At 38.8% G+C, this 26,909-nt stretch overlaps 1 protein-coding gene across 12 annotated transcripts in view; it reads right to left on the bottom strand.

Moving 5' to 3' along the window:
• Positions 1–26,909, bottom strand: part of GIGYF2 (GRB10 interacting GYF protein 2) — a 146,987-nt gene that overhangs the window by 39,742 nt on the left and 80,336 nt on the right. For 8 of the 12 annotated variants that reach the window (XM_078450773.2, XM_060624166.3, XM_060624167.3 and 5 more), the window contains 7 exons: positions 16,836–17,015; positions 12,762–12,979; positions 12,507–12,669; positions 12,230–12,418; positions 9,507–9,703; positions 8,360–8,519; positions 630–796 (listed from right to left, as the gene is read on the bottom strand). In XM_078450773.2, coding sequence (XP_078306899.2) covers positions 630–796; positions 8,360–8,519; positions 9,507–9,703; positions 12,230–12,418; positions 12,507–12,669; positions 12,762–12,979; positions 16,836–17,015 — 1,274 coding nt within the window. Of the gene's footprint in view, positions 1–629; positions 797–8,359; positions 8,520–9,506; positions 9,704–12,229; positions 12,419–12,506; positions 12,670–12,761; positions 13,011–15,334; positions 15,671–16,835; positions 17,016–26,909 lie in introns of those variants that run through there. The other 4 variants (XM_060624170.3, XM_078450775.2, XM_060624173.3 and 1 more) reach the window with 4 other exon arrangements.

The following is a 26,909-nucleotide window of genomic DNA, read 5'->3' on the forward strand; positions in this document are numbered from 1 at the left end:
AACTCCAAAGAAGTCACCTAACTGAAGCATCTTGGATAAAAGTAAGAGCTCTGGGGGGCGCCTAGAGGGATCAGTTAGTTAAGGGTCCGACTCTGGGTGTCAGCTCAGGTCATGATCTCTACACTGCCAGCACAGAGCCTGCTTGGGATTCTCTCTCCCCCCTCTCTGCCCCTCCCCAACTTGCGCACGCACGCACACACGCACACGTGAACTCAGTATCTCTCTCTCAAAATAAATAAACTTTAAAAAAAAAAAAAAAAAAAAAAAAAGGTAAAAGCTCTGAAGTGAGCTTAGAAAAGTAAGGAGCCAGAACATGTAGTAGCTGGTAGGCAAGTCAGGATAAGACGTTTTTTATTCTACACCTGCTGGAAAGCTACTGAAGGATTTTGTTTCTTTAGAATTTGGAGACTGGGGGCGGGGGGAGGGAGGAGGACACAGGTATTTGAGTTTTGAAAAGATCATTATGGATAGGTATGCAGTTTCCAATCAGACTGCCCACTGCCATTTCAATTGCTTTCAAAGAACTACAGTTTCTTCCTCATTAGACACAATATCTAGGTTGTGCTTACAAAGAGAAGCAAGCGTTTCTGCATCTAGCATGTGTTCTGAGTGACCTATACGGTACTTACCATATGAGGAGGGGGAGCTGGACCGGGAGAGAAGGGAACCCTTCCCCACATTTTCATGATATCACCAAGAGGTTGGAAGCTTTCATCACACGCTCTCTTCACCAATAAAGACATGGTAAAATAGCCCGCCTGAAACCATTCCGCCATCTCCTGATTATTGAAGGGACCTAGAACAGCACCATTTAAACAGAAGGGCAATAAAAATCCTTGAAGACTGAAGAGGAAAAAAATATTTCCTAAGTCTGATCCTTATCCAGAGGTACAACTTGTTTCAGGTAACACCTGTTAAATACTTGATACAATATTTTAATTCAATTTATCTCCAAAAGTGGTAAACAGGCTTCTAACTAATAAAATACAACAGAAATGATTTTGAAATAAAACTTATGTCTATATATCCCAAATTGTCTGTGGGGTTTTAATTACTTTAAGGAGCATAACTGTCTCCGTCTCACTCAATCTCTACAAATTCATTTGTCAGAAAAGTATAATAAAACTGAAAAATGTGTTGGTTAGACTTTGTATCACTTATGTATAAAGAATATAAACACGTAGGGCTAAATATGCTTTTTTCTAAATTTCACTTTCTGCCAGATTATTAAAGGTTAGGCAAAGTATAAATAATCAAATTAAATCAAATTATGAGGCGGACTGGTGGCTTAGTCTGTTAAGTGTCTGACTTTGGCTCAGGTCATGATCTTGCAGTTTCTGAGTTCAAGCCCTGTGTCAGGCTCTGTGCTGACAGCTCAGAGCTTGGAGCCTACTTTGGATTCTGTGTCTCAATCTCTGTCTGTCTCTCTGCCCCTCCCTGCCACTCAAAAATAACCGAGCATTAAAAAACATTAAGATAGGGGCGCCTGGGTGGCGCAGTCGGTTAAGCGTCCGACTTCAGCCAGGTCACGATCTCGCGGTCCGTGAGTTCGAGCCCCGCGTCAGGCTCTGGGCTGATGGCTCGGAGCCTGGAGCCTGTTTCCGATTCTGTGTCTCCCTCTCTCTCTGCCCCTCCCCCGTTCATGCTCTGTCTCTCTCTGTCCCAAAAATAAATAAAAAACGTTGAAAAAAAAATTAAAAAAAAAAAAAAAACATTAAGATAAATTATTTACGTAGGTATGACTAAATCTGGCTTAGGGTGGAGGGAGAGTAACATTCTCTACATGTTTTACAATTAAAAATCAAATATTTTACACATAAAATTAACAGATTCACACTGATCAATAACAATTCATTCATTCATTCACAAATATTTACTGAATACCAATTACATGAGTCTAGGTAATGAGAATACAACAGTTAAATAAAACAAAAGCCTATAATGTCCACTTCCGGGAAGATGGAGTAGATCTACTTTTCCCTGTTCTTCCTGCTAAATACAACTAAAAACCCTAACATTATATATACAAAGGAAACAAAAGAACACTCTGAACAGTAGAGAGAAGGCAGACTGGCCTTGGTGCCTGAGGAACCACATGGAGGTGAATTCCCTGACTTTTCATTTTACTTCATATATTCCAGATTTGGAACGAAGAAACAACAAAAAACATGACCCAATATATACATCTGAAAACATGACCCAAGTATATGCTATCTACAAGAAAGTCATTTCAAATATAACAATATAGGCAGGTTGAAAATAAAAGGATAGGAAAAGGTATATCATGCAAGCATTAATCAAATTTTAAAAAAGCTAGAGTGGCTATATTAGTATTTGATAATGTAGACTTCAGAACAAAGAAAATTACCAGAGACAGAGAAGGATATTATATATTAATAAAGGGTCAATCCACCAGGAAGACACAGCAACGGTAAAAGCGTACGCACTGAACAAACCTGCAAAATATGTGAAGCAAAATCTAATAAAACTGAAAAGACAGAGAAATCTCCAGTAACAGCTGAAGGCTTCAACACCACTCTCTCAACAACTGACAGAACTAGACAGAAAACCAACAAGATTATAGAACTCAACAACACCATCAATAAGGTCCAACTGATATTTACAGAACACTCCAAGACAACAAAGTATACATTCTTTCAAGAACCCACAGAACATACAGCAAAACAAACTATATTCCGAGCCATAAATAAATCTCAATAAAATTTTAAAAGCTGAAATTATATATGATGTGTTTCAACCACAAGAAAATAAAGCTAGAAATCATTAACAGTCAGATAACAGGGAAATCTCCAAACCCTTGGAAACCACATAACACACTTCCAAATAATCCATGAGTAAAAGTGGAGGTCTCTTAGGGCAGCTGGTTGGCTCAGTTGGAGGAGCATACAACTCCTGATCTCGGGGTTGTAGAGATTACTTAAAAATAAATAAATATAGGGGCGCCTGGGTGGCTCAGTCGGTTAAGCGTCCGACTTCAACTCAGGTCACAATCTCGCGGTCTGTGAGTTCGAGCCCCGCGTCGGGCCCTGTGCTGACACCTCAGAGCCTGGAGCCTGCTTCCGATTCTGTGTCTCCCTCTCTCTCTGACCCTCCCCCGTTCATGCTCTGTCTCTCTCTGTCTCAAAAATAAATAAACGTTAAAAAAATTAAAAAAAAATATATATATATATATATTTGAAGTGGAGGTCTCAACAGGAATCACAAAAAAAAAAAATACACTGAACTGAACAGAAATAAAAATACTTGTATCAAAATTTGTGGTACACAGTTAAAGAAGGGCTGAAAGAGAAATTTACAGTTTTTATTATAGCTTACATTGGAAAAGAAAGTCTCAAATCAATAATATAAGCATCCACCTCAAGAACCTAGAAAAAGAAAAGCAAAATAAACCCTAAGGAAAGGAAGGAAATAGTAAAGAGTAGAACTCAATGCAATTGAAAACAAAAAAGTGGGGGGAAAAAAAATCAATGAAACAAAGTTAATTCTTTGAAAAGATCGGTAAAATTAAATCTCTAGCAAGACTGACAATGAGAAAAAGAGAAATGAACAAATTACGAACATCAGGAATAAATCACGGCCTATCACTACAGTACCTGCAAACATCAAAAAGATAGTAAGAGAATATTCTAAACAATTCTACACACACAGATTTGACATCTTAGATGAAATGGACCAATTCGTCAAAAAACACAAACCACCAAAAATCGACCCTTACTAAATCAGTAATTTAAATAGCTCTGTAACTATTCGGGATACTGAATTTGTAATTTTAAAATTCCCAAAAAACAGGGCATCTGGCTGGCTCAGTCGGTAGAGCAAGAGACTCTCAATCTCGATGTCCTGAGTTCAAGCACCATATGTTGGGCATGGAGCCTATTTTAGAAAAAAAATAAATAAAATTCCCTAAAAACAGGTACCCAGGTGGTTTCACTGGAGAATTCTCCAAAACATTTAAAGATGAATTAACACCAATTCTAAACAATCTTCCAGAAAATAGAAAAGGGAGTAACTCCCAGCTCATTTTATGAAGCTGATATTATTACCCTGATACTAAAAGCAGACAATGAGAACACCAAAAAAAACAAACAAACAAACAAACAAAAAAAACAAACTACAGAACAACATGTCTCATGAACAGAGACACAAAAATCCTTAACTAAACATTACCAAATAGGATGCAGCAATATATAAAAAGAATTACACACCATGACCAAATGGGGTTTACTCCAAGGATGCAAAGCTGGTTCAATATTCAAAATGCACTCAATTTAATCCACCATCTTAAACTTACTAAAGAAGGAAAATCACAGGACCATAGAAACAAATGCACAAAAAGGATTTGACAAAATCCAATACCCAATCATGATAAAAACTCTCAAACAATAAGGTACTTCCTCAACTTCATAAAGAGCATCGATAAGGGTGCTGAGCCAGTGAGAGGAGCCTGCTGCTCTTGATCTCAGGGTCATGCATTTGAGCCCCATGGTGGTGTAGAAATTACTTAAAAATAAATAAATAAAAAACATCTATAAAAACCAAGCAGTTGGGGCACCTGGGTGGCTCAGCTAGGCGACCGACTTCGGCTCAGGTCATGATCTCGTAGTTTCTGAGTTCGAGCCCCGCATCGGGCTCTGTGCTGACAGCTCGAACCTAGAGCCTACTTCAGATTCTGTTCAGATTCTGTTCTCCCCTTCTCTCTACCCCTCCCCTGCTCATGCTCTGTGTCTCTCTGTCTTTCAATAATAATAAATAAATGTTAAAAAATTTAAAAAAAAAAAAAAAAAAAAAAACCAAGCAGCTAACATCATACTAAATTATTAAAGACTAAGTGTTCCCCTAAGATAGGAACATAGGAAAAATAAGGCAAATATGTCTGCTCTCACCCATCATATTCAACACAGTGTTGGAAAATACAATAAGGCAACAAAAGGAAATAACAGGCATAGATTGGAAACGAAAAATTAAAACGATCCCTGTTTGCAGATAACAATGTCTACAAAGAAAATCCTATGGAACCTACCCAAACAACAACAACAAAAACTCCTAAAACTAATAAATGAGCTCGGCAGGTCACAGACTAATGACAAAAATCCAAAATCCAATTCTATATAGTAGGAATGAACACAAAGACACTGAAATATAATATAATAAAACTTACAATCACTCAAAAAAAAAATCAAGTAGGTACAAATCTAATAGAACATGTACAGAATCTATGCTGAAAATGACACAAGTTCATAGACTGGAAGAGTCAACATGAAAAAGATGTCAAGTCTTCAAAACAATACAGAGGTTTAACACTGTTCCTATTAAAATCTCAGCAAGATATATAAACATAGATTTCTGAACACATTTATATGGTAAATATAGACAAGACTATTCTGAAATTTATATGGAAAGGCAAAGGGAACTAGAAAAACTAAAAACTACTTTGCTAAAAAATAAACCCGGAGAAAAAAAAAACTGGAAGAAATCCATCTACTCAATTTCAAAACATATTATATAGCTACAGTAATCAAGACTGTGATATTAGTGGCGAGACAGACACATGGATCCGTGGAATAGAAGAACACAGAAACAGACCAACATAAATATGCCCAACTGAATTTTGAGAAAGGTACAAAAGCAATTCAAAAGAGGAAAAATGGCTTTTCAACAAAAGGTTCCAGAGCAACTGGACATCCATCAGCAAAAAAATAAACTTTGACCTAATTCCCATACGTTATACAAAAATTAACTCAAAATAGATCACAGACTTAAATGAAAAAAACCTAAATTATTCTGGAAAGGAAATTTTGGGATCTGAAGCCAGGCAAAGAGTTCTTCTATCTCTGACTTAATACCAAAAACACAATCCATTAAAGGAAAAAACTAATCAACTGGACTTCATCAAAATCTAAAACTTTTGATCTGTGAAAGACTCTGTTAAGAGGATAAAAAGATTCAGACTGGGAGAAAATATCTGCAAACCACATACCTAACAAAGAGCTATTATCTAGAATATATAAGGAAGCCTCAAAACTCAAAGGTTAAAAAAGCAAATAATGAGAAAACAAGTAAAAAACATGAAGAGATCGTTTACTAAAGAGGATAAACACCAATAAACACATTAAAAGACGTCCAACATCTTTAGCTGTTAAGGAAATGCAAGCCAAAAACTAGAATGAGATACCACTATAACAAGCCCAAATGGTCAAGGTAAAAAATAGCAACATCAAATACTGTCAAGGATGTGGAGAAAATGAATCACTCACAGATTGCTGGCAGAAATACAAAAATAGTACAGCTCCTCCACAAAACAACTTGGCAGTTGCTTAAAAAAACTAAACATGTCATCACCATACAATCTAGCAATTGCACTCCTGGACATTTATGTCTCAGAGGAATGAAGAGTTGTATTAACACAAAAGCCTATCCATAAATGTTTAACAGCTTTATTATAATAGCCAGAAACTGCAACAACCCAGACGCCCTTCATGGATAAACGGTTAAACAACGATACATCTATATCATGGATGTACCACTCAGTAAATAAAAAGAAGAAATCTACTGATACATGCAACAACCTGTATGAATCTCCAGAGAATTGTGCTGAGTGAAAACAATTTTTTTTCCATTTGATGCAAATGGATTCCATTTCTGCAAAATTCTTGAAATGACAAAATATAGAAATCGGGAAAAGATTAGTGGCTGCCAAGTGTTAAGGAGCAGGAACAGGTGGAAAGGAAATGCATGTGGGCACCCAAGGGCAATAGGAAACGAAAATGTTCTGAATCTTGGGGCACCTGGGTGGCTCAGTTAGGCGTCCGACTCTGGCTCAGGGTCATGATCTAGAGGTTCATGGGTTCAGGCCCCACATTGGGCTGTCTGCTGTCAGCACAGAGCCCGCTTCGAATCCTCTGCCTGTCCCCTCCCCTCCCCGCCTCTCTCCTGCTTGCACGTGTGCATGCTCTCTCTCTCTCTCTCTCTCTCTCTCACTCTCTGAAAAATAAACATTAAAAAAAAAGAAAAAAAATGTTCTAAATCTTAACTGTATCAAAGTCAATACATTGGCTGGATATGGTACTACAGTTTTGCATGGATTACCACTCACGGCAATTGGGTAAAGAGTACATAAAATCTCTGTAGTATTTGTTACAACTGCATGTAAAGTTGCAATTATCTCAAGTATATTTAATTAAGGCACACATCTATATTTTATTTTTTAATTTTATTTGAGAGAGACAGGGAAAGAGAGAGGAAGAGAGACTCTTAAGCAGACCCCATGCTCAGTGCAAAGCCTGATGTGGGGTTCAATCACACAACCATGGGATCATGACTTGAGCCAAAATCAAGAGTCGGATGCTCCACTGACTGAGCCACCGAGGCACCGTTCCATATATGCTTTAATTAAAACACACAGCCCTGAATTTGGAAGCACATTTTGTCTCTCCATTTGTAAGCCTTAAAATATCAAATAAACACTTTTGATTGCTTTACAAAAAAACAAAGCAAAACAAAACAAAACAAAACAAAACATACACACACATGTCCTGCTCCCAAGCACCTTCCATTCTATGGGGGTGTGAACAGGTCATGAACAAATCAGAACCAGGCAGTAATAGATGTTATGCAGGACAATAGAGGGTAAGGGGACTCAGACTGGAAAGGGAGTTAGTATGTCACAAAGAGATCACAGGGTGTACTTGGTAAAAGAGTATCATGAAACTGACACTAATATTAGTCAATCAATTTCAGGTTATAAACAAAGAATTCAAAAGCGGAAATGAATCAACAAATTTCTTTTACAACATTCTCTACCCATTCTAACTTACCCACCATACAAATCTTTTTTAAGGGATTAGCTTATAATATGGTACTATCCTTTCTCAGATAGTTCTTTACCATTTATGATATCAATTCCACTTGAGCAAAACATTCAGGTAAGGTCTTCTATGATTGCCATCACCTTTAATGGGAGGTAAACTGAAGTGCAGAGAAGGTAACTCTTACCTGCCCAATTAACCCGCTGGGAAGCCAGAACTAAGGGCGTCCTAAGCATTTTGTCTGCATCCCTGTTATATTTACTATCACATTCCGCCTTGTATTCAAATGATTTTCACTGGACCTCCCTCCCCCCACCACTGAAATTGCAAAGTATTATGGAAGGAACCTTTAAATAAGTAAGTAAGTAAGTAAGTGTGTGTGTATGTATGTATATATACACACACACACACACACACACACACATACAAAGAAAAACTGTAAAAATTGACTTTTTCCACTATTATGCAAATTAACATTAAATAATGACCATCTTATAGGAGATAATGGCTTCAAGTAGAATGGAACGAGCTACCTTGAATTTCTCCCTGAGGATCTTTGTAATACCACTTCTGCATTGCTTCGTGCATCAATGGAATTGAGACTCCCTTAGCTCTGTGCTCTTGCAGTTTTGATGCCAATCTCTCATCATCTAGTGCGCTATCTTGGAGATAAGCCACCATCTTCTCAGCTTGCTAACAGAAAAACAAAAAAAATGGATTGAGGAAACAAACGATCCCGAATTAATACTAGTACACTTAATAAAAATGCCTACCTTTTTTGAACGACTTGATCTGTAAAAGGTAGTACTGTGCAAGAAACACAGCAGGCAACCATTTAATTCTTCCATCAATATCATGAAAATATGTACTATCCCCACTTTATAGAGGGGGAAACTAAGGCTCAGAGAGGTCAAATCTTGCTCAGAGTCTCAAAATTATTAAGCAAAGCAAACTGAAATTAAAACACAAACTGGTAAGGATCAAAGCCCAGGCTTCTTCTAATCAACACATTAATAAGATTACTTTTAAAACCAGTAAGCCATTGGTCAATTCTGAAACGTATAATCTAAACCTGTAAAAACATGGGTGTTAATACAACAAAGGCTCAATTAACACAATTACAAAAGTTTTACAAGTTTTACTAACACACTGCCCACTTTCTTTCTTTCTTCAAGCATTTCCTGCCACCAACCACCACCCCAGAGCAAAGGAAACAGATTCTTCTGTAGAAAGCAAGTCACCATTTACATCCAACAAAGGTATACTTAATCTCAGGGAAATCTAGAGATGTGAATACGATGTTAATATCCTGAGAGTTTAACTATTCCCAGTTACACTTTAGGTAAAAAATACAGAAGACGCTGTGCCCATCCACAGCTGCTTGTATTTGCCATTTTTGGCATTCCATTAATTTCCAAAAAGAAAAAAGAAAAGCAAACAGCCAAGGGCAACCTCAGAAGAGAAAAAATAACCTGACATAATGACTACTACATAGCAGAAACTTAAAAGCATGAAATGATTTGAAAGACAATTACTCATACAAATAAATACTAGATTTAAAACAACTTTTCCAGTACATAAAATCTAATGCACAAAAGTTCCATTTCTGAATATCTGTTTAATGCTTTTCAATTTTTATGGTGCTTTGAGAGGAGAAAAAAAGAATTACATGATTTTTACCTGCTCCAAATGTTTGAGGCCCTCTTCATCATCTGGTTCTGTGGACACACTGCCCATACCAGGAGCACCTACGACCGGCGTTTCAACTGGCCGCAGGGCAGGACGAGGACTGGGAACAGGGGGTGGAAGTATGAGAAGGGGAGAGGCTGCATCTGAAGGAATCTGGGACAGGGACTGCTGGACATCAGAAACCGTTTCTAGAGGGGAAAAAAAACACAGAAACATGAAAAACCTTTAAACTATGGAGGTTCTCATGAAGAAAAACTAGCTCTCCATCAAGTTGGGCCACTCACTAAATGGGCTCAACAGAAAGGTGAATGTATCAAACACTGCAGCTTTTTTTTTTTTTTTTTTTTTTTTTTAAATTTGAGAGAGAGACAGGGTGGGGGGGGGGGTGTGAGTGTGGGTGTGTGCGCATGCGTGCATGTATGAGCTAAGTAGGGGCAGAGAGAGAAAATGAGAATCCCAAGCAGGCTCCGCACTGTCCTCACAGAGCCCAACACAGGTCAGGAGCCCTGAGATCATGACCTGAGCCAGAATCAAGAGTTGGATGCTTAACCGACTGAGCCAACCAGGCACCCCTCACTGCAGCAACTTCTTACGGAGAAGTGTAGTATTTCTCCCTACGATGACAGCAGTTAACTCTACAGAATGACAAAATATAAGGATTAAAAGGTCCTCCTACAGTGCCTGCCTGTGTCACTACAGCATCTGCCCAACAGTGACACATCTACCTCTTGAAAACAAACAGAATCAGACCAATGTTATCTTTATAACGTGTCTCCAAATAGCAGACTGTTAACAAAGGACTGCAAATCTCCTCAAAAAATGTCGTATCTCACCATCAAAACTTTGATTAAACGTATCTGCATTTCTCTTAAATAAGAACCTATTTCAGGTGATAATAAATGTAATGCAATACATTAGTTTTTAGGATAACAAAGAGCTCTTGGGAGTCTACATGTACAGTGCAGACGGTCTTCTCAATAAGAAAAGAGACTACAAAAGAGGTTCTGTTTTGGGTCCTGTTTCTAACCTCTCAGGATGCAGGCTCTTAAAATAAAAAGGGGGATGAAAGTAATTAGATACAATTGCAGCTTCCGCTTTGGAACCTTACTGGTTCAATTACAGATAGCTTCTCCACATTCCCATTCCTCTCAGTCTTTCCTTTCTTTGCCAAACTCCTTAAAAGAACAGTCTATGCACTGCCACCCACACCTGCTACACTGTGACTTCCACTTCCACCCCTCCAACACAGCTTCTCTCCCAAAGAGAAGCAGTGACTCAAAGTCCCCAAATCCAATGGCTTTACCTAGTCCTCATCTTCCGACCTCAGTAGCCTCTGACATTATCTACCCAAGCCTAAACTAAAACCTTCTCCATTCCTTCCTTTCTCTTCACTCTAGTCCACTCTTGTCTCTGAAGATTTTTCTCTGGCTACTCTCTACCTACCCTCTAAAAATGGGAATTTAGCCCTAGATGCCTGATACACATATCCTTTATCTCCCTCACAGATTATCAATCTAGAGTTTTCATCTTTAATGCACATCTATGAAGCTTTCTCAAAATACACACATCCGGACTCCATCCTAGGATCTCCTAGAGTAAGGTCCCAGGAATGTACATTCAAGAGAAAGAACCACAAGTAATTTGGGGGCACATCGTAACTGAAAAATGACTACTACGTATCAAACAGGTCTCAAAATGGACAAGTCGCACAGTGCCTAATAGAGATTCAAATACTCGCTGAATTCACTCACTAAGCTTTGTCCTAGACATTTAACTCTGAAGAGAAATCTTTGGCTTAAGCCCTCAAAATATTAGTCTACTGAGTAAAAAAAATAATAAACAGATCTTTCTAATACTGTGTTGCTATGTGAGGAATAGTGTCAATTGTTTAAGAAACTAGAGAAGATACCTAACGTGGCTTGGGAACTTCGGATGGGAGAGAGTTTCAGGCACAGAGAACAGCACGTGCTAGGGCACACTTGAGGACCTAACAGGCTGTGAGGCTGGGGAACAGAGGAAGGAGACAGAAGTGGCACTCAAACTGTACAGAGGCAGGCAGATGCCACGTTGTGCAAGGTCTCACAGGCCACGTTAAAGTTGTGACTTTTTATGGAGACTCAATCCATTAACCCTTCAACATCAGGAATTACAATGTCAATTTTAAGTGTGTACCAGAAGAAACATGGAAGTAAACATTAATACTACCCACTAAGGCATATGAGGCAAAGTAAAATCAAAACAGTAATACTGGAGAAGGAGATATGTTTTAAGCTTATTCACTAGCAAAGGTGGTAGGACCTCCACAGCTTCATCCATATTCTTTTTGGCCTCTTTTGAAACAACAGCATTTTAGTGTGCCTTCTGGACATACATCCTGCAGCCACTGGGAAGGTAGCTGTCTGATGTGAGAATCTAATTACTGTGGAGGATCCGAAACCCTGTCTGCTCCGCTGATAACCAAGGTGACCATGTCATAACCTTGTAGAAAGTGAGATTCCCGAGCTCCACCTTCGTTTCCTCTCTGTTTCGGTGAATTTTGGGAAGGACACGTACATGGGAAGCAGAGTTTGACTAAGTTTACTAGTGAAATAATGTGTTTCAGTAATTCACCACTAGAAGCAGCTCCAGGAGGCATAAACGGAAACCCATCTTATCAATGATCACTGGCCTGGGCAGAATCCTGTTTTAGCTTATCTACTCTCATAAATACATACCATCCCCTCTGCTGGGCACTTTGGTTGGCAGGCTATTTTCCGTCTGACTCTCCTCCTCAGCTTTTTCTGTTTGCTCAGTTTGGGGTTCCTCTTTCCTCTCAAACTGTGGTGCTTCCTGAGGCTGATGGTCTGAAGGAGTACCTGGTCTAGCAGATGATGATGAGGTCTGGGATGTTTCCTCACTAGCTTCTGTAACATAAAGTAATCTTAAATTAGCACCTTAGGAAGCTTTTGATCTGATGAAAAGAAGAAGGTACAAGACAAAAATGAGCCTTACCAACTCCTACTCTATCTGTCTTCTCTCCCTCTTTCCTATTTGTCTTATCAGGTTCTTTGGCTTCTTCGTTATGGCTGCTCTCAGAATCGGAGCACTCCCCCCCTTCCTCTACAGGCCGGAAGTCCATCTCCTGCTCTTCTGGAATCGGCTCTTTCTGGACCTTCTGTGTCAAGAAAATAAAGCCGAAGGTCAACAGTACATTTGGCTTTGGTGGAAGGTCGGTGTGTGTCATGACATTTAAAACAGATTTCCTACCTTCAGAGAGAGGAACGCTCCGGAGGAGTCAAATGTGCCCATCTCTTCTTCAGCATCCTCTAGGCACCATTCGGGCAAGCTGTCCCGGTCATCGTCCATGCTTCCACTGCCAGAGCGCACCCTTCGGTAACCCCGTTCATCATCCCGATCTCGAAAATCAAACTCAAACCTTCGCCGTCGTTCCATGTGTTCACGCCAGCCTGCAGAACGAGGGCCATCTGGGATGAGGAGGATACAGACCTTAGAAAACTTTCATGACAGTATTTGAAAAAGAAAACCATGAATAGGAAATAAAGGGGAAAACTATGATTAACTGTGAAATCAAATGGATCAATCAACTAAAGAGAAAATTAGGCAAATTAAATCAAGTGAAGAGCTTAGCATACAAACGATACCACTAAGTGACAATAGTGGTTATCTTCAATAAGTACTGAGCCACACAACATACTCTACAGTTTTGAAAGATAAATTTGAAACAAATTACTTTTAAAGGACACTTTACTCAAAGTATACATTTTGGATAAGCTTTGGCTATGTGACCGAAACTTCAGTTAGCCATTCACAGGGCACACTCCTAGCCCAGATCTGTAACGCTGACCATGTGACCAAAACTGAAGTTCCTGCCTTCCCTTTGGCAGGTCTTACACCTTTTCCTTCTTCTCATGAAAATACCATTCTTTATGGATACGACCAACCCCCTGTGTCAATTCCTAATATCAAACTCATCATGCCAACTTGCTAGTGACAAGATTCCAGTTGGAATTTTGATTCCCAACAAAAAGTCATGGAATTACAGCATTGACAGATGTCAAAGATTTTATATAGCCCACTATCCTAATTTTATAGTTTAAGAAACAAAAATTCTGACAGAAGTAACTTGCATAACGGCAAAGCAGAACTAGAATCGAATTCTGCATCCAATACTGCTTTTTCCACAACAGCATGCTTACTTTCCTTTTCCTTTATTCTCAACTCTTAACTCTCCCCAGGGAGTTTTTATTTCTGTATAATACCCCCAGGGACATTCCTAAATCCACCCTAGCATACTGTTTATTACATCTACTTTCCAACAGAAAAAGACTTCCTAAGAATAAAAGATGTCAGTTAACGTATTAAACACACACACACACACACACACACACACACACACACACAGGGGAAATCTTGTTAATATCTGACAAAACTGAGTCTAAGAAAGCCTTCAAAAGAGAGACAAGTTTTAACCTATTAAAATTTTCTATCTTTTTGAATGCTTTCTCTGTGGGAGATACAGAAAAGAAATGAGCCAAAGTCAAATGTTCTTACTACTGAGGCTCAATTTGCTAAAACCAGCAGTCTAAAATTCAAACTGAAAATAAGAAGGCAAACATCAGCCCAATAGATGTAGCTACTTGTAAGTCACTCACAAAAAAGATAAGAAACATAGGGGCGCCTGGGTGGCGCAGTCGGTTAAGCGTCCGACTTCAGCCAGGTCACGATCTCACGGTCCGTTGAGTTCGAGCCCCGAGTCAGGCTCTGGGCTGATGGCTCGGAGCCTGGAGCCTGCTTCCGATTCTGTGTCTCCCTCTCTCTCTGCCCCTCCCCCGTTCATGCTCTGTCTCTCTCTGTCCCAAAAATAAATAAAAAACGTTGAAAAAAAAAATTTAAAAAAAAAAGATAAGAAACATTATTCCCACACTCCTTTACTTACAACAACTATTGCCTTCTACGAAAACTAAGGAGCTTTATATCCAGTTTGCTTATATGCAAACCTAGAATCATTACTCAAAAGAAGTATTCATGATCCAGTGCTGAATTCCTGAGAACTCTCTCTACTACTATCATTTCTAAACCGTCTGTTAAGTATGCACCATGATAGGAATCTATCCTTCTAGGCATCTGGCTCATGTTTTCCTCTTACTGAGTTTCTTAAGTTCACTTCCCAGAGTGGATGCTTAGCTGTCCCTACCTTAATAGTTGCATCTCCATACGTATCCAATTTTGAGCCCTACTTAAACCAAACATAGCAGATAAGGCACATCTATAGCTTATTAAGACTGATCACTGCTTTTGAAGGCTTTCCAACATATGTCTGCCACAATTTTTATAATATAAAAAATCAGTCAAAACCATTATATTTAAACTTTGAATCAAATCATAAAAGAATAAAGTATAATCTAAGAAATGTTAACAGTAATTTATACAACTGATATAATCAGACTTAACTTTTAATATGCTTGGTTGAAAAAGCAGATAGTGTCCTTTTTAAAAAATGCTATTTCCACTGATTTTTCAGCCCCATGTATCGTTATATACCCCAAACTGTCTTTCAAAAATATACCAATATAAAATTTGGGGAAATTGTTAACTTAATGACAAATAAATTGGACATGAAAATCACGTATCAGGGAGAAAGGCTTAAGAAAAAGACAACATATAGCCAAAATCGAAGTTGCTGGGGTGTGGGGTGAAAAGGGTCAGTGGTAGAATATACACTAAAATTTTACTTTATCTCCTTTATTAAAGGGATTCTATTAAGAATCAACATCAGATGTTTGGGCTCACAAACATTGTTGATCTTCCAAAACATTCACCTTGTTTGTTTTTGATCAGCTGGAATTTTTCTTCTCGCTCAGTCCAGATCCTGTCCATTCTTTCACTGAATGCTTGTTGGGAACATAGTCTACAAATCCTTTTGCTTACAGGCAAGCTCAGCACAAAATGCTGTGATGCCTTGAAGAGAACTACAACATTTGGTTGCCCAGCACACAGACTGATGAGAACTGCCTAGTTAACTGTGATGTAAACAATGCCTACTAATGACAGAAAACTCACCCATGAGGCAGCCATGAGGAGTTGTGATGAAAGCATCAAAACTCTATCCAAAGATCAACTTCATTCTGTTTCTACCTATCTACAAGTACATAAAGCACTCTGAATGTTTGTTATAATGTTTACTCAGACCGAGACTAGTGACTCTGCTAATAATTTGATTTTAAAATGTAAATGCAAACAGTTTACTTATGATTTCTTCTATGAAAAGTAAGCTTCTTTGGCATATGGTTGACAGCTAAAATAATGTTATGCACATGAAATTCAGAAGGCAAATATACACTCTGTAAGCTTCAGTTCTGCATGACCCCACGATTCAAACTACAGTGGCATCTGATTATCATGAGGCATGGAATCAGCACTTTGGTAGGGGATGAACTTTGACACAAAGCACCAGTGTCTTCAATTACCAGCATATCTAATGTCAGGGAAGAACAGTTTGAAGCATTCTTAAGAGTCAAACAGAAGAACTTACAAAACCACTAATCACTACTCTTCTCTCTCCTTTTTCTAAAGTTAGAAGGACAAAAGAATGAACTTGTGATTACGTTTTTGACCTGGGTTTAAAGTTTATTCTTCAAATAAGCTTAAATCACATTTTCAGGACAAAAAACAATTTGAAAGAATAAATCCTTTATTACGCAGGAAAAATACCCATTTTAGTAGGAGCACATATTCCTTAGTGAGCATATAATTATACATTTATAAGTTTTAAAGCAATGCTGAAAAAGATAGATTTAGCATTAGACAAAACCAAATGAAACCCTCTTACATTTTTGCAGTTAAGGGTAGGTGCTTCCCATTAACACTATTTGCTCCAGAAAAATAAAGATGATTTTCATCAAATGAATAGACGTGGGGAACTTTCATGTTGAAAATGTTTTGTTGGGGCACCTGGGTGGCCCAGTCAGTTAAGCGTCCGACTCCGGCTCAGGTCATGATCTCATGTTCCATGAGTTCGAGCCCCATGTTGGGCTCTGTGCTGACAGCTCAGAGATTGGAGCCTGCTTCCGATTCTGTGTCTCCCTCTCTCTCTGACCCTCCCCTGCTCACACCCTGTCTCTCTCACTCTTAAAAATAAATAAACATAAAAAAATTAAAGAAAAGAAAGAAAGAAAATGTTTTGTAGTAATAAGCCTGAGTACAATGACATAAAGTAACTGGCGCCTCTTTAGCAGCTTACCTTTCCTGCTTAATCTGTAAACATTTCCTTATTAAATACTCACTTATTTTGGTCCCTGTGCCCTCACTCAGATCTCTTACCAGGACTGTGCGGCCGCCACCTCTCTCCATCCCTTCTTGATCCAGCTAGTCGCCAACCTCCATCTTCATCTTCTCCATTTTGTTCCTCTCTAAAAATGCGCCAATTTTCACTTTCTGATCGTATGAATTCATGCTTTCTTCCCACTGATGTTGGTCCACCTTCCTCAAAATTGGGTCTCCCTGTAATGAAAATAAGTAACCATGTGCCTTGGCCACTGAGGATTCTGAAAACAGACTGGACTGCCCAAATCAAGCTTTTGTGCAAATGTGTCAATTTCAACATTCAGGCAGTGTAAATGAAATAACTGCAGGTATATGCACAGATTACTAGATACATTTCTTAAAGTTTAATGTTCACAGACTGGGCAATTAGTTTTCATATAATACGTGCATTAAAAAAAAAAGGGTATGCAATGAAAAGTGAATCAACCTACCTCACCCAGCACGTACCACTTTAAGTCATATAAGATTTTCAATTATATGACATATCTTAATTTAATTTAACTTCTACTGGCGATTCTGCCTAAATAGGGTATCTGTGAAATTCAACTTGTCTTTTATCCTAAAACACACTGTAAACTCAAAGGTAGAGAGTGTGAACTAAAATTTTTCATTCACTCTAACACCTACTACATTATAGACAGACAAATTGCTTTTGAAAAGAATTCAAAGCTAAGCTATGTGTAACCTAATGCAAATTAAGAGTCTATTAATGATGAAAGAGAGACTGGTATACACCAAGCAAACAAAACTCGTATTTTCAAAGGACAAGACAAATCCAAACTGTGCAAATTCTTTAGTCACCACCCTACATGTTCTAACACAATTCGTAACAGATGATATAAAATCTTACATTACATTAGTTGAAAATCCAGAACATACACTGATATCTTCCATTTGCAACAATTAAAGTTACATATACTTCAGTGACAACCTCAATTCTTTTCACTAAACCACAGTGAAAGTGAAAGAATGTTGTACAGTTCCATCTGAAAATGAGGGAATTCTAATGTTTTGTCATTCTCTTATATGCCATTTCATATGTAGTGAGATTCAATATCCTGTCTGCCCAAACAGCTATTAGCTTGTTACTAGCTTATTATTCTCTTGAAGGATAAAATACCTGGAAACGGGGGGAAGGGGGGGGGGGGGGTGCAAGAATTTGCTGGGCAGAATACTATCTGCTTTCTTATGCAGGCAGCCTCTAAGACAGCCCCCAACAAGCCCTGCCTTCTGGCTTTTGTGTAATCCCCTCACCCGAAGCGTGGGCTTCACTTACTGACTTGCTCCCAACAAAGAGAATACAGCACAAAGTGATAAGATGTCATTGCCAATAAAGATTAAGTCACAAGCAACCGTGAATTCCCCCTGGGATGCTCTCTCTGAGGCAATCCAGCTGCCATGCTCACACGGCAAAGAACTGAGGCTTGCCAACAGCCACATGAGTGCGCTCGAAAAGAATCCAACCCCAGTCAAGCCTTCAGATGACTGCAGCCCCGGCTAACACCTTGATAGCAGCCTTACAGCCTCATGAAAGACTCGGGTCAAAGCCATCCAGCTATGCTGCTCCTTCCTGAACCACAGAAACTAAGATAATGTTTGCTGCCACTAAGTCTTGAGGTAATTTTGTTACACAGCCATAGATAATAAAAACACTCATTTTTAAGTGTTTTTACACACCACTATTTGAACAGCATGGACAGGATTCAAATATTGATCTTCTGACACATTCAACAAATATTTCTTACACATTAAGTGCCAAGTTTTATGAATTCATGTACAGATATCCCATGTCTGCCTTGGGTTAGAAGGCCTTCCAGGTTCTCTTGCTCAGAAGAAGAGGGGCAACCCATTTTACAGAGTACCACATCTGCTGACATAACTTGATGAAAAATGTAGCTACACTCAAAAAAAGAAACCTAAAGAAATCCCTAACACATAAAAAGAGATAGATAAGAGACACATATAGATACATGATGGGAAATGGCCTTCAACCCACGTAAACAGTCAGTCACAAGCAATATGTGCCAGGTACCATGCAATAATTTGGGAATACAGCAGTAATCACATGATGGATGAGCTACACACTCACTCACTATGTTTCACCTACTTTTACACTAAGCCTTTGAAAAAGTAATGAATGTACCAAAGTAAGCAAAGAGCATGAATGGTAAAATGTTTAACTCATCAAAAACTGGTCACTAATTCTTTCTAACAGACGATACACTGCAAAAAAAGAAAATTAAAAATAAAAATACTAGTAATCCCTCAATCTGAGAAACAGAACTCTATCCGTAGTTAGCTTTTACATAACTTTGTATTTTTATATAGCTGTAATCAGTACACCCACTATTTTATAATCTACTCTTCATGCATAGCAAATATTTCTCTGTGATTCTACACTGTCCTAACAATACAAGTGGGTATATATATATATATACACTAGGTATACCTTGCTGCTACTGCATAATCTACTACACTTGACATTTACTTTATCATCAATTTTTTGTGAACTATAGATAAAGTAAGAAGTATCTGCTTTTCTGAACTAGGTCTTCTGAAAAAAACCCTCAAAAGAGTGAAATTACTAGTGAAAAGACAGACTTCATCCACTGACACAACTTTATCCCCCTCAAAAAAAAAGGGTCAAATCACCACACCATTTTACATTATGGACACTAAGTGCAGCTATCCTTTTAAAACCTTTACTACTTTAACAGTTATAAAAATGGTATACTAATGTGGCTCAAAGATGAATTTTTCATATCAAAGATTTTTCATAGTTTACTAATCTTACGTCCCTTTATGTTAATTATTTGCATTTTTATTCTAAATTAACAGCTTCTTCACCTTTGTAACTGTGAAGTCCTATATATATTTTTCATATTAGTACCTAGGAATAAGAAAAATATAAAAAACAGGACAGGACAGGGCACCTTTCTGGCTCAGTTGGTAGAGTGTGTGACTCTTGATCTCGGGGTTCTAAGTTTGAGCCCCACGTTGGATGCAGGGATTACTCAAAAATAAAATCTTAAGAGGTGCCTGGGTGGCTCAGTCAGTTGAGCATCAGACTCCGGATTTTGGCTTGTCATGATCCCAGGGTCATGGGAATCAGCCCCACAAAAGCCTCCTCACTGAGCCTGAAGCCTGCTTGGGTTTCTCTCTCTCCCTCTGCCCCTCTCCCCTGCTCTCTCTCTCTCTCGCTCTCTAAAGTAAAAGAAATAATAATTATAAAAATTTTTAAATAAGATATAATCTTTTAAAAAATGGACAGGGTAAAAATAGGGAAAATACAGGAAGAAAAAAATCTGGCTTTTCTACTGACTGAAAATTATGTCATAATTTTCAACCTCATAAAGTTTGAATAACTATGCTACTCCTTGTTCCAAAAGAGGATTTGAGACAGATATTCTGAAGATACAGAAAAGCACAGTCCTGAAGAAAGAATAAACATCTTGTAGTCCCTACACTTGATTTCAAATTTTGGCCCCAATTCTGATCTATATACAGACAGGAAGCAAGGGAAGGGAAGGAAGAAGGAAGGGAAGGGAAGGAAAGGAAGAGGGGGAGGGGGGAGGGGGGAGGGGGAGGGAAGGGAATGGAGAGGGAAGGCAAGGGGGAGGGGAGGGGAGACCATTCCCAATTTGATAGAGGGAGGGCGTGTGTGTGTGTGTGTGTGTGTGTGTGTGTGTGTGTGTGTGTTATGTAAAGCTGCCTGAATTTACAGCCACACTGGCCCATTCTAGGTTAAAAATTCTGTAACAATGGGGTTCAAATTTTGTTACTGGGTGTTTGTTTCCAGAAAACAATTCCTAAAAACTGCAATATACTTTTTGACGTCAAATACTACATAATTAATAACTGCAGTGAACCAAGGAAAGCCAGAATAATGTAATTTTGACATGTCACATACCCCACATGCAAGTGCAAGGTAGGTGGAGCTCTGCCTTCGGGAGTTGTCATTTTCACAAGAGAAGGGTGAAACAAATTCAAGAACTTTTAAGTGGACTTCACTCCTCCCCTCCCCATCCCTTTGTGAAAACTTATTACTGAAGTATATAACATTCTTGCCAAAAAGTCCGTAAATCACCAATGTACAATTCAAGAGTTTCCATAAAGCAAATATATCCACATAAAAGATTTTATTTTTTTATTTTTGAGAAAGAGAGAGAGTGTGCGCGCGAGTGTGCAGGAGGGGCAGAGAGAGAGGGAGACAGAGAATCTGAAGCTGGCCCTGTGCTGACAGTAGTCACTCAGCCCAATGCGGGGCTCAAACTCAGCAACCGCGAGATCATGGCCTGAGCCGAAGTCACATCCTTAACCAACTGAGCCACCCAGGCACCCCACATAACTAAGGTTTAAAAAAAGAAAATATCAGGAGCTCTCAAAAGTCTTTATGTCCCACCAGTCAATCCTTCCCAAGGTAAGCACTATTTCCGATTCTTATCTCTAAAGACTAGTTTTGCCGATTTTCAACTTTTTGATACAAATGGCTACACATGGAAGATTCATCCACATTAATGCAAAGAACAGTTGCTTGTTCTTTTGCACTGCTGTATATGATCTCACTGTAAGGACAGACCGCAATATATATTATTCTGCTGCTGATTTAAGTTGTTTCTAGTTTTTTGCTATTATGAACTGTGCTGCTATGAACATTCTTGAATATGAAGTTTGGGAAACATATGTTTGCATTTCTGTTGGTATATACCAATTAGTGAAATAAGGTATATTCAACTTTAGTGGTACCAAATATTTTTCCAGGGAAATAGCACTACTTTACCATTTTTTACCTGTTTGTCTTACTCAAACCTCTAGCAAACATTAACGTGACTGCCTCCTGTATGGACAAATACAATTAAAGATGTAGTATCAAAAATAAAGAAGAGACTTAGACACAGCACCTACTCGCCAGGTCCATAGCCCAGGGACACACACGTCCTGATTATTATAGTTGAAAAACTGCATCTAATCCTTGTAATAACAAGAGTTAAGTTAAACATCCATCATCTCTATTGTTCTTATGTGGAACGAGATACCTGTAGGGGGTTTCCCAAGGTCACATAGCTGAGTGGTGCCCAAATTAGAAATAAAACATAGGTTGGGAATGCAAGCTGGTGCAGCCACTCTGGAAAACAGGATGGAGCTTCCTCAAAAAACTAAAAATAGAACTACCCTACGACCCAGCCATTGCACTACTAGGCATTTATCCGAGGGATACAGGTGTGCTGTTTCAAAGGGACACATGCACCCCAATGTTCATAGCAGCACTATCAACAATAGCCAAAGTATGGAAAGAGCCCAAATGTCCATCGATGGATGAATGGATAAAGAAGGTGTGGTATAAATAAACGGAGTATTACTCGGCAATCAAAAAGAATGAAATCTTGCCATTTGCAACTATGTGGATGGAACTGGAGGGTATTATGCTAAGTGAAATTAGTCAGTCAGAGAAAGACAAAAATCATATGACTTCACTCATATGAGGATTTTAAGACACAAAACAGATGAACATGAGGGAAGGGAAGCAAAAATAATATAAAAATTGGAAGGGGGACAAAACAGAAGAGACTCCTAAATATGGAGAACAAACTGAGGGTTACTGGAGGGGTTGTGGGAGGGGGGATGGGCTAAATGGGTCAGGGGCACTAAGGAATCTACTCCTGAAATCATTGTTGCACTATATGCTAACTAATTTGGATGTAAATTTTAAAAAATAAAATAAAAAAAAAAGAAAAGAAAAGAAAAGAAAGAAAACATAGGTTTACTCACTTATGTGAGTAAGTCATAGGTTTAATCCTGGGTTCACTCACAAACTTAACCCATTGGAAGGAGCAAAAAATTCCAGAAAAACTAACACAGAAAGTGGAAGCTCTGGGATCAAAGTGTAACAAACTCTAAAAGGGCAACAGACATACCATGCATGGTACAGCTTGGAGACAAAGACTACCAACATCTCTAAAAAGGGAAGATGGAACTAAATGTGTTAATCTTCTAGCAGAAATGATGTCAAAATGTATACCTTTGAAAAAATGTTAAGACCAATTTCTTCAATATAAATATTTTACTCTAAAAATTATTTTGAAGAGAAAAAAAATGACTTCAAGCACCATCCAATAAACACACATTTCCAGAGCACCTGGCTGGCACCCTTGATCGAGGAGGTTGTGAGCTCAACCCCAATGTTGGGTATGGAGTTTACTTAAAATCTAGGGGCGCCTGGGTGGCTCAGTTGGTTAAACGACTGACTTCAGCTCAGGTCATGATCTCCCAGTTTGTGAGTTCGAGCCCCGCATTGGGCTCTGTGCTGACATCTCAGAGCCTGGAGCCTACTTCAGATTCTTTGCCTCCCTCTCTCTTGCCCCTCCCTCCCCTGCTCATGCTCTATGTCTCTCTGTCCCTCAATAATAAATAAATGTTAAGAAAAAAATTTAAAGAAAAATAAAATAAAATCTAAAAATAAATTGTATATACAATGCACACACTATTCCAATTACTACTAATACAACTAATAATTACACTGCATGCAAGAACTGCTCTAAAACATTAAAATAATTAATCCTTTACAACCTAAATGATTACAGATTTGTACCTGTGTAGATTTGGGTGGGGAGTGAAAGTATTAAAGGGAATTTCATCTCTATAGTTTGTTTTAAAAAACACATACATTTGTATATTACTGATATAATTTAAAATAAAAGCTAAATATTAAAAGTCATCCCTGGGCAATTTAAAGGATGATATCTAAAGTTCTTTTCGTGTCCACAAATTCCAGAATCCCACAGTGGCCAGTGAGGACACCCACAAGACCCTCCCTAGCATTTCAAACCAAAGACTTCCTCCTTCCATTAACATCAGCATCACAATAAAGCTGAGTAACCACATATTTTGACTTCATCTTAAAATCTTAACAGAGGGGCGCCTGGGTGGCTCGGTCGGTTAAGCCGCCGACTTCAGCTCAGGTCATGATCTCGCGGTCCGTGAGTTCGAGCCCCGCGTCGGGCTCTGTGCTGACAGCTCAGAGCCTGGAGCTTGTTTCAGATTCTGTGTCTCCCTCTCTCTCTGACCCTCCCCTGTTCATGCTGTCTCTCTGTCTCAAAAATAAATGTTAAAAAAAAAAGTTTAAAAAAAAAATCTTAACAGATTAACTTATAAACAAGACTTAGAAGTAAATGTAATTGAATAATTTATAAATTTAATGCCTGACTCAAATATTCCTAACCTATAGTTAATACATGAACGTGGCAGCTATGAATCCCTGAATTAGAAGGAAAAGGGTCTAGGTTTTTTTTTTTTTTTAAACGTTTATTTACTTTTGAGGCAGAGAGAGAGCATGAATGGGGGAGGGTCAGAGAGAGAGAGGGAGACACAGAATCTGAAACAGGCCCCAGGCTCTGAGCTGTCAGCACAGAGCCCGACGCGGGGCTCGAACTCACGAACCGTGAGATCATGACGTGAGCCGAAGTCAGACGCTTAACCGACTGAGCCACCCAGGCACCCCAGGGTCTAGGTTTTTGTAAGAGTCTTAAAGGTATCTATGACCTCCAAAAGATAAAGAAACACAAATTTAAAATGTATTTTCTTCTAGTCAATGTAGCAAACAGGACTGTTTCACGACCAAACTATACTACCTTTGTAATACATGTTATGTTGTTATGTTCTTATATCAACAGTAACTGGAGATGTATGAAAGGTGCTAAAATGCAAATGTACGACATATATAAACATTTTCTCAATGGCAGTTAATACTTGGTTGTTTCTGACTTAATGTATTAAGTCTAGATAGGACTCTTCTAAGAATAAAATTAAATTAAAATGTAATATTGGTTTTAGTCTGGTCTAATTGAGTAGACTTCCTAAGGAGAAGGAGCAGTAAAAGGGCACCTGTGTGCATGTTTGACTCACAGCCAAAAATGGTGTTTATGGAAAACTTCAGATGGAGCAAAGAGGCACTCAGCCAATAAAATCTACAGCTGTGAGACTTGGAACTTACAAGTGCCCAAACTCCAAAAGCAAAAATGGAATTATGGGACAGACTTTGAAGCTTGTTTATGTGCAAATTTTTCTAGTAAGAAACTTTGTATTCCTCTATTCAGATATATATTCTCTGATCAACACTAAAAATATTTTCTGATACCAGAGAAAATAGTGAAAGGAAATTCCATCCAAGTGTTGATATCTACTTTTTCCCCCCACAATTAATTGTCAACAAACTCAAGATGGCTGGATGGAGAAGTTTAAATCTCCTATGCAGAGATTTCTAACTTTCTCCCATCCTAACCCCTAAGGGATAACAATCTGCTCCACTCATTAACACTGGTCCTTAAAACACAGCAGTTCCTGGCTAGGAGAGAGACTAGAGGGGCTGCAGCATATCAAAATCTCTTTGAAAAAGTACCTCTTTGATCTGAACATGCCCCATATCCCTACGTCCTTCATGCTCAGTTGTCTGCTGGTATACACCCCAGACACTGCCTCAAACCTCTGGGGAAGACGACGATCAGTAGATGGGCTTGAATGTACAACTGGAAAGGAATGAGGCATCTTCTGAAGAAAGTATACTATGTACGAAAGAACCTAAGAGACTAGGGCTAACATTTTAAAGTTCAGAGATTATCCATGTACACATAGGCAGGGTGCTACATTTCGACTAAAGCTTTTGTTATTCCCAAGTACAAGTTGGTACAACTATGGACTGTATACTGGACTACTTTAGTCAGAAAGAAAATCAAACACCTTTAGGGACAGAGAACTGAATTTAATAAAGAATAACAGGGGCGTTCATTTTTTTTTTTTTTAATTTTTTTTTTTTTCAACGTTTTTTATTTATTTTTGGGACAGAGAGAGACAGAGCATGAACGGGGGAGGGGCAGAGAGAGAGGGAGACACAGAATCGGAAACAGGCTCCAGGCTCCGAGCCATCAGCCCAGAGCCCGACGCGGGGCTCGAACTCCCGGACCGCGAGATCGTGACCTGGCTGAAGTCGGACGCTTAACCGACTGCGCCACCCAGGCGCCCCACAGGGGCGTTCAGATGGTTCAGTCGGGTAAGCATCCAACTTCAGCTCGGGTCATGATCTTATGGCTCACGGTTTCAAGCCCCACATCGGGCTCTGTGCTGACAGCTGAGACCCTGGAGCCTGCATCAGATGCTGTGTGTCTCCCTCTCTCTCTGCCCCTCCCTGCTTGTGCTCTGTGTCTCAAAAATAAACATTAAAAAAAAAAAAAAAAAGAAGAATGTATCTGTTCTTGGCACCTTGCTTAATCATAATTTTTCATTAAAAAATAAGTCAATGAATAGATATCTAGCATTTACGTTTACTCACAGAAGAGATGTTTCAGAGCCATCTCCAACTGAAATCAGCAATTCTGTTTAGATGGAAGGCCTGTGTATTTTGGGGTAAAGTTGACATACGATCTATGCGGTATCAGTTTCATCTCAGTTGACCTGGCAACCTCAGCCACAAATGAACTGAACTGCTCAGGACATTATAATGGGAGTACTGTGCTTCTGAGTGGACACTCCAAAGCTGGTCTACAATATCCATACAATTGGCAGTCATGGTCTATCGACCACAGCAAGACTTTCAAATTGTAGAAATTCAGAAAGCAGAATACTTTTTCACTTGAGGTATTTTGCCAAATCATTTTTGCCTTAATAGATTCTGAAACAGTATATTATGGAAAGAGGCTTCTAAGTTTGGTTAAAATCCTTCACCATAATGTTTACTATAATGTGGAGGCAAGACATATGGCACATACACTCCAGTACTTTCTGAAAGGCATTGTTACATTATGTTTGCTCTGGCTTTTTCTCCCCCAATCAGTCAACTGTCAATAGATATAAAGAGTAATTCCTACCAGTGTGTGCAGGGAACAAGCATCACATCACAAGCCCCTACTTTACGTTTTTACCTTCTCTAGTTCTAAAGGTCAAAGTTTCCAATGCTGTGTCTGAACTTGTATTGAGATGTTTGGCATTACTAAAACAAAGAAGGAATTAATACTTTTTTTTTAATTGTGGGGGGAGGGGAAGGAATCTACAAAGGCGGATTTCACCTTCTAAGTAGCATTA

Source organism: Panthera onca, chromosome C1, assembly GCF_046562875.1.
Source record: "Panthera onca isolate mPanOnc1 chromosome C1, mPanOnc1 haplotype 2, whole genome shotgun sequence".
Lineage (NCBI taxonomy): Eukaryota > Metazoa > Chordata > Mammalia > Carnivora > Felidae > Panthera > Panthera onca.